We start from the raw sequence: 16,713 nt of genomic DNA on the forward strand, positions 1-16,713 counted from the left end.
CTTGGCTGTAAAAAAAGTATGCTTTATTGTTCAGAAATAGTGAAATGAAATGTGCGATATCATTTTTAAAAACGATATGTATTTTAAAGTTTGCTATTAGAATAAAGATAACATTGCTTATTTTTTTACTATTTAATGTTTTTAGATATATTTTGACTGTACTCATTAAAGTGGCTTAAATGAAATGCTTCATTTCTAGAACCAAAGTTACAATATATTTTTTTAGATACAATAATTCTTAATGTTCATAAGAAATACGATTTTACTTTTGATCTCTGATGGAATTAATGTTACAGTATATAATTGTTTCAGGAAGATCCGCAGCAGAAGTGTTAAGACCAATCCTTCTGGTGGTGTAAAGCACTCATGGCAGTACCACATAGGAGCACTTGTGTGGTGCCATGTAAAAGCACCCAGCACACTGTACAGTGGTTGGTTTTAGGAAGGGCATCCAGCCATAGAAACCATGCCAAATCAAACTGGAGTACAGTGTTTCCCCCACCCTTTCCATCTTGCAGCTCAGGTCTCACTATTCAACCCATACCAGCTTGGACAATGGACATTAAATGATATGATGATAAGGCAGAAGGCTTTCACTTTTGAAGGGCAGGGATTTGTCAATACCATCTATTCCAGTACTTAATTGGTACGTTATTTTAATGGCCCTCAAGGGATGAAGAACAAAGTTGACCCTAGAAGGATTTGAACTGATGATGCAAAAAGCTGGAAGAAATATCTCAAATCATTTTTCTGGCACTCTAACAATTCAGCCAATCTCTCACCCTTGTTATAGTGTATAACAAAATTAAAGTCATGTTCACAATAAAATTGAAGTGCTGCATCATCATCATCATCATCATCATCATCATCATTTAGCGTCCGCATTTCCATGCTAGCATGGGTTGGACGGGTCAACTGGGGTCTGTGAAGCTGGAAGGCTTCGTCAGGCCCAGTCAGATCTGGCAGTGTTTCTACGGCTGATCAATTAATTATAAATTTTTTTTTATGTACGCGCTCAATATGCATTGAACTTTTACTTCTCCATGTTTTCTTTTCATCGAATTTATTGTAAATAGAATAACATTTCAACGTTTAAAAGACAGGAAATCTTACGTTTAAACAGTTGACAATAGTAGTTATTTTGAATTATAATTATATAATGAAAGAGATAGTTGTAAATGGAAATGAGGGCTTTCTTACAATATTACTTTGTATTGAATGAAATTTAAAGCTTTAATGCTTTTTTAAGAATATTTTTTTTTAAATGCTACTTCTTTGAAATGAGAAAAAAAAAACTCATACTTAGCTTTAGATGGCTTTTTTAAAACATTAATACAATCATCTAAATAAATTTGACCGAGTACTAGACACAGCAGCTGAAAGCAAGTTACTTTGTATCCTAATACAACTACTGTGTCCATGGTCATGACACTGAGTTGTAAGTAGATTCCACAGGTAGTCATGCTAACTGTTCTAAACATTAAGTCCTATAAAATTGATGAATTTTTGTAGTAGTCCTCTAAGTCAATTCCTCCTTTAATTAGAGAGTTATAGCTCCTTTAACTGTAGCTAGTGGTTTAAATCTCTCATCCTAAGTCTACAATGACAGTTATCAGGACATTTTGGAGTTGTTTTTCCTTAATTTTTTTTTAATTTGGTTATTGATTATCAGGGATGGAGATGTGAAGAGGATTTTAACCCAGTTTAAGTCTGAAACAGGAGAAGTAACTGGTGCACCATTTGATCTACCCATCAATATCACAGTTGACAAGCTTCAGTTGATATGTAATGCTATTCTAAAACAGGTAAGAAATAGGAAACTCAAATTCCTCATTATTATAAGATAAAATCCTTATTTTCTTATATTCTAGTATTCTAATAGCTATATTGTTGATCTGGACAAAGTAAAAAAATTTTAAAACCATAAAGTTCTATCTGACTATAATTTGCATATCATTATCTGAAGTGTTTCTCTTGTTTGTTTTTATTTGCTTGTCTTTTTTATATATTTTTCAAATGTTTCTGTTAGTTCTGTTTATATCAATATTTTATATCTCATGTTCAGGAGGAGCCTGTGCCCTATGCCTTCTATATCAAAGAATCTGAAATCACAGAATCACTTGAGAACACTCTAACAAAAGATGATTTGGAAAGCAGTGAACAAGTTCTAGAAATTATTTATCAACCTCAGGCTGTGTTCCGAGTGAGGGCTGTAACTCGTTGCACAAGTAGTCTTGTTGGACATGCAGAAGCTGTGTTATCAGTATCCTTCAGTCCTGATGGAAGGTTAGTGTAAAGTTATTCTTTTTCTTTAATTTGTGAAATTTAAAATTATTAAATTAAACTGAAAGATGAAATAAACAATACAGTATTATAGTAAATACTACATTGACTACAATGAGTAAATGAATGGATGTCACTATTCATTAGTTACTAAGATATGAGGCCCATAAGACCCTTTCACCTTGTTGAGATCATGGCAACCCCTCTAGTTGTTATGATCTTATGCATCCAGTTCACTGCTGAGTGGTTGGTGCTTGAAAGGGCATTCAACCATAGAAAGTAAACAAAAATTAAAATTTATGCATGAAAACACAGTTTAGAATATTCCAAATAAAATGTGCATCAAGATAATTTGATTTCAAATCTGATAAGAAAAAAAAATAATATTATTACTTCAGTATTATTATTTTGCTTCTTTTTCTTCAGAATAAACAGCACGTTTATTTTTATTTATATTTCAGATATTTAGCAAGTGGTTCTGGTGATACAACAGTCAGATTCTGGGATGTTAATACTGAAACACCACAGTTTGTTGGAAAAGGTGGGTTTTTTTTTTTAAAGTTTTAAGAACACGAAGTATGAACTTAGGTTTTAGAATATCTTTGTTTTTTTTTTATTAACTTTTGATTAAAAGAAACTCTGTATAAAATTTGTTTCATAATTACACATTAAGATTTGGAAAGAAAAGGAAGGGGAGAAATTGTATGTGTGCATGCTCTCAATGTCAGTCAATGTTCCCCAAGCTGGCTTCTATCTTTCATAAATTGCTCTCTCTCTCTCTCTCTCTCTCCCTCTCCCTCTCTCTCTCCCCCTCTCTCTCCCTCTCCCTCTCTCTCTCTCTCAAACACACACACAGATGCTTATTGTGAACACCAGCACTAAAGTAACTCACTTCCTTGAGGAGTTTCTGCATCTTATGTGACAACATACAAACAAACCGCTAAATTTATTATAAACATTAGCATCATCATTGTTTAATGTCTGTTTTCCATGCTAGCATGGATTGGACGGTTTGACATGGAGCTAGTCAGCCAGGGAACTGTCCAGGCTCCAATTGTCTGTTGTGGCATGGTTTCTATGGCTGGATGCCCTTCCTAATGCCAACCACTTTACAAAGTGTGCTGAGTGCTTTTTACATTCCACTGGAACAAGTGCATTTACACAGCACTAGCACATGTGCATTTTACGTGGCCCTGGCACCAGTAGAGGAACAAGTGATTTTACTTAGCTTGATGTGTTTTCTCAAGTACAGCAAATCGCCACAACTCCCAGTCCCTTGTCATTTCCTCAGTGACGCCCAGCATCCAAAGATTTTTTTCTTACCACTTCGTCCCACTTTTTCCTGGGTCTATCCCTTCCACAGGTTCCCTCATGGACACCCACACTAGATAAGTTGCCCTGGATAATGTGCAGAGAGCTTTCACCACTTGTCTTGAAATTTAATAACTGGGTCAGTGTAAAAAGGATAACTATGTTTATTAGAGACATCAATACAATGATGTTCTCTTCATATATTCTTTACATCGTATTAACTGTAGCATTTTCAACCTTGAAAGATAGGTAGACAAACACAGAGGGAGAGAGAGAGATGTATAAAGTGTCTCTCATCTTCAGTATAATGTAGTTTGTGCCATGTGTAATTTGGCATTTCAGACTGCTATGTCTTATGTGTGGATTGAATCCCACAGTTTGAGATTAATAGTTCTGGAAATCATAATTATTCAGTATATTATTTTCACCTCTTTCCTTATTGAATATGAGTTTTGTTTGTAATACATTTTCAAACTAGTTTTTGTATTGTTTTCTTCTTTTGCTTTGGCAGTTCATAAACATTGGATATTGTGTATTGCATGGTCACCAAATGGACAGAAATTAGCTTCAGGCTGTAAAAAAAGTCAGGTATGATCAGTTGTTCAATACTCACAGCCATTTTGTCTAACTTATCATTATTTTACTAAAAATCAATTTTTATCTTGTCCTGATTTGAATTGGATGATTATTTCAGACCATTTTCCCATGAGAGTTGTCATTCATTTCTGGTTATTTACATCTATACCACTCCCTTGCTAGTATAGTTTTAGTTTCTTAGTTCCTAACCATTATTATTCCTTGAATTGTATAATTTGACCAAATATCTTGTCTAATATAAATCTAAAAGAAACAATTAAATTTTATGATTTTCTCTTAAGGTGGAAAGGCAGCTCCCTTAGCCTTTTGTCAGGTCTCTAAGACTGTCGACTGAAAGATAAGAAACCATAACTCATTGTTTCCTACTGTAATGGTAAGCAGTATAAAAGGAGTTTTTCGTTAGACAGGAGACCTTGTCCACATGGCTTAGAACAGAACAGGTCCCACAAAAGGCACCCATGGGTCTGGTAGTAGTCTTAAACCACTCAGTTGATTAATCCGTATATAAATCATCATCACCATCATCATTTGATGTCTGTTTTCCATGCTGGCATGTATTAGATGGTTTGGCAGGAGCTGGCCAACCAGAGAGCTGCCCACTTCCATTTATCTGTTTTAGAATGGTTTCTACAGCTGGATGCTTTTCCTAATGGTAATCACTTTATAGAGTGTGCTGAATACTTTTTATGTGACACCAACATGAGTGGATTTTGCATGGTGCTGGCACAAGAGTGCTTTTTATGTGGCGCTAATACAGGTGCTTTTTATGTGGCATCAATACAGGTGCTTTTTATGTAGCCCTAGCACAGGTCGTAAAGGACTTCCCTGTATGCATGGATGGCCACAGTTTTACTTAGCTTGATGTGTCTTCTCAAGCACAGCAATTCAACATTAGTCTCAGTCCCTTATCATCTCCTCATTGAGGCCCACAATCTGGAGATCCTTTCTCACTGCCTCATCCCATGTCTTCTTGAGATTAACCCTTCCACAAATTACCTCCACAATTAGAAGTGGAAATATAAACTAAAATTCTCTAAATATGTCAGTGTAAATTATGTCTCAAAATATGCCTGTTTAAAAGTATGTAAGAAATGCTAGATTTCAAATGTAATGTACCATTTCCAAGACAACATAAAGTTCACATTCCTTAATAGCTATAAGAGCCTAAGACTGTGCTAATAATCCTAACCAATTTTATGTTTTTAAACTGTGACAAAGTCTATGAAAGCTGTGATCAGTTACTGCTCTCTCTATTACCAAACAAAATAGTTTTGTATATTATTTAACTCTGAATATATACAATTTCCATTTTAAAATATGATACATATCTATTTTCTGTTTCAAACCTGATGTAATGCTTTACATTATATTTTTGTAGGTTGTAATATGGGACCCTGCTACAGGCAAACAAATCGGTCGGTCACTATTAGGTCATAAGCAATGGATAACGTGTTTGGCTTGGAAACCATTGCATTTGTAAGTTCATTCTCCTCTTAAATTGTTCACCAGAATTACATTTTCATAAACTAGGATTACCTCTTTCTTTGCTTATAAAACAATCACAATAATATCTTTCTTTTATCTTTCACTTGTTTCAGTCATTGGACTAAGGCCATGTTGGGGCATGACCCTGAAGGGTTTAGTCAAACAAATTGCCCCCATACTTATTTTTAAACCTGGTATCTATTGTATTAGTCTCTTATGCCAAACCACTAAGTTACGAGGACATAAACAAACCAACACTGATTGTTAAGTGGTGGTGGGGGACAAATACAAAAGCAGGCATATATATACACACACACGTACACACACACACACTCACACACACACAGAGAAACTTCTTTCAGTTTCCATCTACCAAACCCACTCAGAAGGTTTTGGTTAGCACGAGGCTTATAGAAGAAGACATTTGCCCAAAGTGCCATGCAGTGGGACTGAACTTAAGACCACATAGTTGGACAGCAAGCTTCTCAACCACACACCCTCATCTGCACCTATAGCTTGATTGATTTTTTTTGTTTGTTTATCTTCTGGTTTGCAATAATAAATCTTACTATGGGCAATATGCAGCTGCAACAGCAGCAGCAGTAGTATTAGTAATAGTAGTATTACCCCTGTGTTGCTGCTTTGCATATCATCATCATCATCATCATTGTCGTTTAACGTCCGCTTTCTACGCTGGCATGGGTTGGACGATTTGACTGAGGACTGGTAAACCAGATGGCTGCACCAGGCTCCAATTTTGATTTGGCAGAGTTTCTACAGCTGGATGCCCTTCCTAATGCCAACCACTCCGAGGGTGTAGTGGGTGCTTTTACATTCCACCAGCATTAGGGCCAGTTAGGTGGTATTTGCAACGGTCACGGAAAATCATATTTTTTTTGTATTTATATAATATAAGACATCCCATTACAGGAACTATATGCATTGAATTAGGCTGTGTTGGTGATTGTACACCTTGCATGTCTAAATGATTTTGCAGCTTTAGCTTTGTATTTTTATTTGATTTGGATCATTTTATGTACCCATGAAACCCATTATGATTCAGAGAGATGGTGTCAAAGGACTATAATTATGTAAGCATAGTGTAATAGATGTACAGTTACATAAAGAGATTATATATACTGAGACTGAATTTTGTGATAAAACTGAGCATCCTAACATTCTGCTTCTCGAATGTGGTAGGTTCTTTCTTTTGTACCAGCTTTCATTCTTTTTCCAACTCTGCTTTAATAACTGTGTTACCCCCAGAGCAGTGGAAAATTGATAGTGTCATTCCCTTGTTCAAAAAGGATGATCGCACCTCATCTGTCAACTACTGTCCAGTCAGTCTTACTTGCTGCATTGCCAAACTGATGAAGTTCTGTTTCAGAGAAACACCCTAGAAATTCTGGAATCCTCACAACCTTATTTGACCCACACAATTTGGATTTATCCCTAACTCCAGCTACTGTGGCCAACTCATTAAGCCTCTTCTCCTTATTTCCTCAAAGACATCCATCATCTCGAAAGAGTCCAGAAGCTGGCTACTCGCATGGTTCTTGGTCTCAAGCATTTGTCTTATGAAGAAAGGCTGAAGACGCTCGACCTTTATTCTCTAGAAAAACGCCGCTGCCGTGGTGATCTCATTCTTGCTCACTACATCATAAGCGGAAAGTGTAACCTCTCAAAAGAGCTGTTCTTCACTCCTGCTCCAGAGCATGGGCTGTGGGGTCACTCTGAAAAGCTCTATCTACGACGATTTCATCTCAATCGAAGGAGAGGGGCTTTCTCCATCCGGGTTGCGGATCCATGGAATAAGCTGCCAGACGAGATAGTGAAGATGCCGACGACCGCTCAGTTCAAAGTCTCTCTTGACCAGAAATGGCCTGAACTCTTTGTATGACCACCCTCCCTGTACATAACTCCCTGTCCCCTTACATGGCCTTGCTTTTGCTTTTTGAGCCAATAAAAATTGAATTGAATTGAATTGAAGACTTCACCCAAATTAGTGATGGCAGCTTATGGCTAGATGTTATCTATCTTGACTTTGCTAAAGCCTTCAATTCTGTGCCACACGAATGACTGATGACAAAACTTACTGTAATGGGTGTGAAAAATGATCTCTATTATAACTGGCTGAAGTCCTTCATTCTTGGTTGAAAAGTGGTAATCATAATTCTAGGACATCATTCATCACCTTATGAGATGACACCTGCTGAAACCACAGGGATACATTCTTGGACCCCTATTGTTTGTTGCATATATGAATGACATAGATGCTAACTAGAAGAATTTTGCAGTGTTGAAATATGTAGAGGAGATCCAAGTTGTGCCTCAAGATAAAAAGAACAGATCCTATATGCAATAGATATTACCTGCAAATCAACCCTGGACACTATGCAGCAATGAATTACAAACTGGCAACTCAAGCTGGCTGTGTGACAAGTGCACCACCATGCATTTTGGGTGGTAAAACCCAGCTTTTACATGCTCCCTCAACAACACCAAGCTTAAGAAGTGTGTTAGCAAATGTGACCTGGGTATTATTGTCAACAGCAATCTACATTGGAGAAACCACATCTCTAAGATTATCAAGAAGGCTGAGGGTGTCTTAGCATCACTCAGTAAGAGCTTTGTTGGCTGCTCTCCAGCTATCAATTTAAAGTTGTATATGACTATGGTACATCCATGCTTAAAAGTTTGCATCACCAGTCTGGAACCCATCTTGCTCAGCATATCAGTCTCCTGGAAACTGTTCAGAAATATGCAACCAGAAGAAATACCCACCATCAGCCATCTGCCATACTTTGACTGTCTTGCTTCCCTGGGCATGGACACATTGAAGCTCCAACATCTAGCTACTACCTTGGTAGACACCCACACAATTAAACACCATTTTCCTAACAACAACATTGGGCACCTTTTTGAATTTCATGTCTAACACCTGTTGACATGATTACAAAATCATAAAACAACACAGTACCCATGACTTTTGGAAACATTTTTTTTACATAGACAATTGCTGCAGCATAGAACAAACTACCTGCATCAGTTGTTAGCTGTTAGGACACTACATCCTCCAAAACTTCCGTGCTTCCCAAAATTCAGCAGCACAGCACACCTGATACCCTCCACTTTTTTTTTTAATGACTCCTTCACTGTTCACTTTCTCTGCATTATTATTATTATCATTATTCAATGTCGTATTTGTAATGCTATTGATCCTGATCTATCTTCTAAATTGGATTCACTCATCGTTGTCATGTGGCTTCCTTGTCTCTTTTCTATAAGTATTTTCATGGACATTGTTCAGCTGAGCTCTCTTCTCTGGTTCCTCCTCTAAGAACTTATCAGCAATCGACTAGACTTGCATCCAGTTCTCATCAGTATACTGTGCAACCTCCTAAGTGTCGTAAAGCACTTTTCAGGACCAGCTTCTTCCCTCGCACCTCTGAACTTTGGAATTCCCTTCCACAGTCTTGTTTTCCTCTTCGATATGACCTCTCACCTATTGACTTCTGTCTAGCGTCCGTTTTATTCTAGCAGCTCTTACGTTTTCAGTGGTCTAAGGACCTTGTAATGAGCAAATGCTTTAAACAAAAAAAATTATTGTGCATCTACTTTTGGTTACTTTTTCTGATGAGTTGTTGTGTACATGAGCATTGTATACAATAAGTTCAGTATTATTATTATAAATTATTTTCAACAACAATACATAACTAAATTTCCTGAAAATAATGGAAGTAAATTTTTTTGTATGTATTTTCTATTTTAAGCCACCTATTTGTTATATTTTTCTATTTTTCTTCCTTGCTTTTATATTTTACTAAATGCTATATATTATATTTAAAAATTACATAATATTTTCTCAAGGCGAAACCATTATTTTCCCTTAAGTGGGTTTATTCTATATATATTATTGAAAATTATATGTAAATTTCAATAAACTATTGGGTAGTGTTTGAAGCATTACAAGAGGTGTTTACAATTGAGTGTCTTAACCATTTCATTATTATATTTTTGGTAAAATACACTATATTCCACTGGTTGGGTAATGTTAGTGTGCATGCATGGGTATAAGAGGCCTCAGATGTCATGTGCAACAGAGAAGATTGTGTTGGTTTGGTCATGTGATGCATATGGATGAGGACAGCTGCATAAAGAAGTGCCTAGCTCTAATTGTGGAGGGTACCTGTGGAGGGGATAGACCCAAAAAGACATGAGACAAAGTGATGAGAAAGGATCATCAGATGCTGGGCCTCACTGAGGAAATGACAAAGGACTGGGAGACAGGGCGATTTGCTGTACTTGTGGAGACGTGTCAAACTAAGTAATATCGCTGTCTTCCACATATACAGACTTGCACCTTTCAGGTGCCAGTGCTGCATAAACAGACCTGTGCCAGTGCTGCATAAATACACCTGTGCTAGTGGCATGTAAAAAGCACCCAGCACTCTCTGTTCAATGGTTGGTGTTAGGAAGGACATCCAGCCATAGAAACTATGCCACAACAGACAATGGGTGTCTGCCCAACTCCATGTCAAACCGTCCAACCCATGCCAGCACAGAAAGCGGACATTAAATGGTGGTGGTGGTGACGACGACACTGACTTTGTTTTAATTAATTATTAAAATAATGACTCATTTAAAAAAAAATAATTTCGGCATTATTAAGCTGTTGCTTAGAACATAAATTTATGAAATTTTTGATGAGAAGTCCTTTAGAAAAGGTAGCTTGTATCCCTAGAACTTAGAGTGATCTCAGCTAGAGTTGTATGTAAACAAAGATCAGCTTCGGGCATATACGATTGTAAGAGGGAATAAGTCATAGATAGAGCTTAGGCTAGGAAAACGTGCTTCTCAATAATTGGCGGATTTAGTAGCTGTCAAATCTTTCTCAAAATAATTTGGTTTTTTAAATGAAAATCATGTCTTATGTTGGCACAATAAAGTAACAGTCTCTATACTTTAAAACACTCAGGTATTATTTGAGAAGGGAAATAACTGAGAATAATTTATATTATGTATTTTACTCAGTTGTGTCCCTTCTTAATAGCCTGCGAGGAATTTCTCCAAATAGTGTGCCATAAGAGATAACTAAAAGGGTCACAGTCAGGGAGAGCATGCTACTGTAAAGCACCGTTTCAGAAAAATCCCGTCCCACTCATGCTAGCATGGATAAGCAGGCATAAAAATGATGGTGTATATACTCAAACGTATACGAAGAAATATTTCTATATATTATCGTTTAATTTTTAAATGCCTTTCTTAAGTCTACAATATTATTGATTTCCTTTACTCATTAAATATTATTATTATTTCATCAAAATGCTAATCTATTTTGTTTATATTAAAGAAATGATGTTTCAAAATTATAAACTCGAAAATAAGTTTATAGTTATTCACCACATCTTTGCTCCATTCAATGCTAACCCACATAAGAGCATCCTTTTTTAAGTTTTCAATGAAACAATTAATTGTTTCATTTTTGGATTTGGTTTGCAAGATTCTTTTTATGAGTTCGTGTGTTGAAGCATATTCTGTTGTGTCTGGGGAGAGTCATTTTCTTTTTGTACCTTATAATGTAACACACTCACCGGTAAAATTTCTTATTTTTATTTTCCTAAAATTTTTGTTGTGTCTTGCAACCTTTTCAATAGTCTTAACTATTGTTATTATTTCTAAAAGACGATACTTTTTGGATGGGCACAACTATACAGTTGTGAAGTTCTTCTCCATGACCCCTGAGAGAAATGTGCAAAATACCATTTCATGATTGTGTTTGTGCATGAGAGAGAGAGAAAGAGAGAAACTATGTATATACTAGTTTAAATCCATCATGAGTACCATATAGGTATTTCTGTCACTAAAGAAAGATAGTGCTTTAAAAGTAATGCAAGTATATGATAAAACAAAATTCATAAAATGAGTAGTAGTTTAAGTACTAGTGTTGATATAAATAACTAAAAATACTTAGCATGGCTGCAATCCAGTGAGTGAAACCAGTAAAAGTATAATCAAATATAGTATAAAGAGAATCATCATCATTGTTTTTATGTCTACTTTTTAATGCTTGCATCAGTCAGATGAGAGTGCACTATGACAGAGTTTTCTACAGACAGGTGCCTTTCCTGTTACCTACCCCTACTTGTTTCAAAGGAACATAATAATATCCTTATCTATCAAACAACAAATAGCCCAGACATGCTTTCATGGTGGACTGCAAGCAAACAACACTGCCAGCAAGTTAATGTTTACAACCAGTATACATAGATGAAGACCATGGAAATAAAAACTTACACATGTACACACACACACACAGATTTTTATTAATACTGAAGCTGAAAGTTTCCAAAGATCATAGTGGTAAGAAGCTCTAGTTATGACAGATTCTTTGCTTCAATTTTAATAAAAAATTATATCCTCTGTAACATGTATTGGGCACTCCTTTCTTATTAAGCAACATGTGTGTGTGTATATGTATATATATATCTATATAAACACACACACACACACACATACTGGGTGTTTGGGCTAAATTTGACAGTTTGCATAAAAGTTAAAGAAAACACAATATCCTATCCAAAGATTGATTTATTTTAAAAAATAAAAAAAATAACTAAATTATGGCTGGGAGATAAGTTTCCTCAAAGTAGCCACCTTCATCTTCTACCATGCCCTCAGACAGCTCCAGATCCTGGCACATGCATTTCTTGCTGTATTCCCGGAAAGATCTTTTAATACTCCTTTATATTATAATACACGCCATGTATCATTATCTATGATACTACAATTAGGGCAGTTAGGAATCCAGAAATTGGAGCTGGTGGAGTCACAGAAATTCTCTGACAACCATTTCTGACTCTTTTTGGCAATATGGCAAGGAGCCAAATCTTGCTGCCATGCATATGGTTTTCCAGCGGCAACCCTCTCCAGTCAAGGTTTGAAAACAGTCTGCAGCAGCTTTACACAGCTAAATTGTGCCTAAGGTCCTGTTTGAAGATGTGGGGTAGCATGACCTCATTCTCACTGGAGACACATCCAAAGACCATCACAGTTTGTGGGAATTTAATTTTCATATGTGGGACATCATAAAGATTGTTGTTTTGGATGTTGTGCAACTAGTCCTGGTTGAGGTTTTTTCCATCTGAGAAGAACTAGATCATCCCTGGCTAACAGGATGCCTCAGCTTCTTCAGGATTTTCTTTGTTCCATTAAGCAGTTCTCTTTGGCCTTAGCTGTCAAAATTTGTTCTTTGCACCTCTTGTGTTAGTGGTAGCAAAGATCCTCGTTCAAGGCTAGCTTCATGGTGGTGACTCCAACACCAAAGCCCAGTTTCCCTTGCTTGGATCTTTCATTATCTTGTCTTGCAGTTGTTGGATGCATTCTGGTGTGCAGATGTACTCAGAATTCCTGGCACAAATCATAACACAGGTAACTCTTTTCCATTATTCAGGTGGCTTCCAATTCTCCATGTCAGTTAACTTTAATCATTATGCTCTACAACGCCATTAACTATTCACCAATATATCTGGCTGTTCTTGAAAAAGAGGAACTTTAAAAAAATTGTTAAATATATAGATTTGATGATTTCAGTTTCCATCTGCCAAATCCACTCACAAGGCTTTAGATGGCCAGCCAGATTTATAGCAGAAAATTCTTGCCCATGGTGTCATGCAGTGGGATTGAACTTAAAACTACATGGCTGGGGATTGAACTTCCATACAGCCATACTTATCTTACTATTACTAATCTTCTCTCAATCTTTTTTTTTTCCTACTTCATATGACTATCTGTTATTCTTTTTTTTAATATTTCCAGAGATCCAGAAAGCCTGTATTTAGCAAGTTCATCTAAGGTAATTCTCATCATTGACAATCTCCTACAATTTTACTTATTATACTTAGGCAGCGCATATATCATATTATTACTTGTAGTATGTGTAAAGTGATTCAATTATTGCAAAATATTGTCCAGTTATCGACATTGGCGTGATGTCTCTTCCTTAAAATACTTATCTAATCTTTGTCATAAACGAATATGAAAAATATCCTCTTATCTTTTATAGTGTTGTTAAGTAGCGCCCAGTTTTCTTTGTTTAACAATATGGGCTGCAGTGTTTAATTGTGTATAGCATCATAACGATGTCACCTTTTAACCTGGTACTTATACTTCCTCTCGTAATCAAGATAGATATATTTTATTTGTTTATGTCATTAGACTGCAGCCATGCTGGGGCACCGCCATGAGGAATTTTTAGTTGAACTAATCAACCTAAGTACTTATGTTCTATTTTTTTTAAGCATGTACTTATTCTTTCGGTCTCTTTTGCCAAACCGCTAATTTATGGGGATGTAAACACACCAACACTGGTTGTCAAGTAGTGGTTGGTGACAAACACACATACACATATACATATACGATGGGTTTTTTTTTTCTTTTAGTTTCCGTCTATCAAATCCACTCACAAAGCTTTGGGCGGCCTGAAGCTGTAGTCTATAGTAGAAAACACTTTCCCAAGGTGCCACACAATGGGAGTGAACCTGGAATCATGTGGTTGGGAAGCAAATTTCTTACCATTCAGCCACACCTGTGCCTACATGCCTTAAATAGCATGTAAAGGGGAAGAACTTTGAAGAGCTTACTAGAAATTCTATACCCTCTTCTCTCTGTTATAAAATATTTTATTAATATGAAAAGCGAACATCATTAAGTTATGATTTCTAAAATCTTGGTTTCCATGACATTTTCACCATGTAAGTTGCTTCTAAATAGCCAATAGGTATAGTCTGGTGGTTCCCACGCCATTTTGGTTTTTGCCTTTTTCCATTCTGATTCTGCATATTCTTATCTTATAGCTACATTTACTGGCTTCACAAACTTCAGTTGATGTTTTTATATATGCTGTACAGTGTATATATTCCATTAGCTTTCACATTTAACTCATGACAACGCATGAATATATTCTCTAGTTATTAGGAATAATGTGGTATTAAATCAGTTTGGAAACTCAACTAATATGCCTTTTTGCCATTTCGTGTGTGTATGTAGAGGGGCAAATTACTTCCTCCTCTATTTGAATTATTTCTGCGTTTCTACAAAAGTTTTATCGATTTCAACATTTTCATTATTTACTTTAAATTATTGTTTAAAAGATTACTAGTTAAAGAAAAGTTGTTTCCCTTAGTTATAAAGGCACGGTATTATTGTTTTAAAGCAAAATTAGCCCATTCTCTGCTGAAAGTCGTTCCCGCCGTAGGCAACGCGTTCTTCTTGGAACAATAGATGTGATTCAAATAAGATTTTACGACCTCTCGCAGAGGGAATGATAACGTAAATGCTTTTCTGTCATTGATGTGAATTAAATATGTAAATATAAGCAAGAGTTACCTCCCTTATTTATTATTTATATTTTTTTCTGAACAAATTATACCGGTTGTCTTAAAAGTTACTGGTGAGTTTCAATTCTTGATAACTTCCTTACCTGTACAAATAAATGCATGAAATTTTGATAAAATATAAAGGACATAATGGAAATTAATATGCACGAGTCAAATTTTGCAACACCACTATATCACATGAAAAATGGCATCGTTTAAATGGCAGCCATTTTCGGCTTCTCTTGCCCGTGCTCTTTCAAAACTTGCACCATAACACCCTCAAGAGTCTCAGAGCCCACTTCTCTGCTTTCTCTATTGATGTTCTTCAGTTGGACCAGGGTCTCCGGTTTGTGAACATAAACCCTCTCTTTCAGGTACCCCCACAAGAAAAAATCCAAGCTAGTCAAGTCTGGGGAATGTGAAGCCCATCCAAAGTAGTTCCATGGTTCCAGCAAGATGGGGCAACTGCTCATACCACAAGAGTAACAATGCAGTTGCTACGGTAGTACTTTGGAGAGAAAATAATCTCCTGCTACAGCAAGGCCAACTGGTCTTCATGTTCCTCAGACTTGACTATCCTAGATTTTTTTCTTGTGGGAATACCTGAAAGAGGGGTTTTACGTCAACAAACCAGAAACCCTAGTGCAACTGAAGGAGAACATCAGTAGAGAAATCAGAGAAGTAGGGTTCTGAAACTCTTGAGGGTTTTATGGTTTTGGAAAGAGCATGGGCATGTGAAGCCGAAAATGTCTGCCACTTTAAGCAATGTCATTTTTCATATGTGATGTAGTGGTGTTGCAAAATTTGACTTGTGCATATTAATTTCCATTATGTCCTTTATATTGCAACAAAATTTCATGCATTTGTTTGTAAAGTTAAGGAAGTTACCAAAAATTGAAACCCATCAGTGACTTTTGGGACATCTTGTAATTTAAAGCAATTTTAGTTTCCTTCATACCTTTAGAAAAGCATAGAAGTCTTCCAATTTTTTTGCCACTAATATACAAGGCTTTTTCTGTATGATCAAAGTAAGAAAGAGAAGACATGATTATCTTTGGAATCTTGATTATTAGTGTTAAAATTTTCATTTCAGTATTATCAAAATTATTGTAGAATCTACTAAAGTTACAGTTAGAGTTCAGTTTATAAAATAATGGGTATGATGTCAACAAACTGGAATACTTCAATTGATTTGTCAATATTTTAAACAAAGTCAAAATTTGGTAAAATTATTTGGCTTCGTAATACTCTGTCATCATCATCATCATTTAATGTCCACTTTCCATGCTGGCATGGGTTGGACAGTTTGACTGAGGACTGGCAAACCAGATGGCTGCACCAGGCTCCAATCTGATCTGGCAGAGTTTCTACAGCTGGATGCCCTTCCTAACACCAACCACTCCGAGAATGTAGTGGGCGCTTTTACGTGCTAAGGTACAAGGTGTTACTGGCTATGGCCACGCTCAAATGGTGTCTTTTTACATGCCACCTGCACAGGAGCCAGTCCAGCGGCACTGGCAATGACCTTGTTTGAATATTGTTACAATGAAATAGGTATAGGTGATCTTCAGGTGTTACTTCATAGTTTGAAAAGTTGTTATAACTGTTAAACTGCATATATAAATCACACACTTACATGCATGCGCACATGCTCATGTGT

At 36.2% G+C, this 16,713-nt stretch overlaps 1 protein-coding gene across 1 annotated transcript in view; it reads left to right on the plus strand.

Moving 5' to 3' along the window:
• The window catches only part of LOC115214034 (notchless protein homolog 1), a 240,657-nt gene that overhangs the window by 1,214 nt on the left and 222,730 nt on the right, over positions 1 to 16,713 (plus strand). The window contains exons 2-7 of the mRNA XM_029783059.2: positions 1,673 to 1,805; positions 2,066 to 2,286; positions 2,745 to 2,824; positions 4,106 to 4,182; positions 5,570 to 5,667; positions 13,495 to 13,531. Coding sequence (XP_029638919.1) covers positions 1,673 to 1,805; positions 2,066 to 2,286; positions 2,745 to 2,824; positions 4,106 to 4,182; positions 5,570 to 5,667; positions 13,495 to 13,531 — 646 coding nt within the window. The remainder of the gene's footprint in view (positions 1 to 1,672; positions 1,806 to 2,065; positions 2,287 to 2,744; positions 2,825 to 4,105; positions 4,183 to 5,569; positions 5,668 to 13,494; positions 13,532 to 16,713) is intronic.

The sequence above is a fragment of the Octopus sinensis genome, linkage group LG1 (assembly GCF_006345805.1).
Source record: "Octopus sinensis linkage group LG1, ASM634580v1, whole genome shotgun sequence".
Taxonomy (NCBI): Eukaryota; Metazoa; Mollusca; class Cephalopoda; order Octopoda; family Octopodidae; genus Octopus; species Octopus sinensis.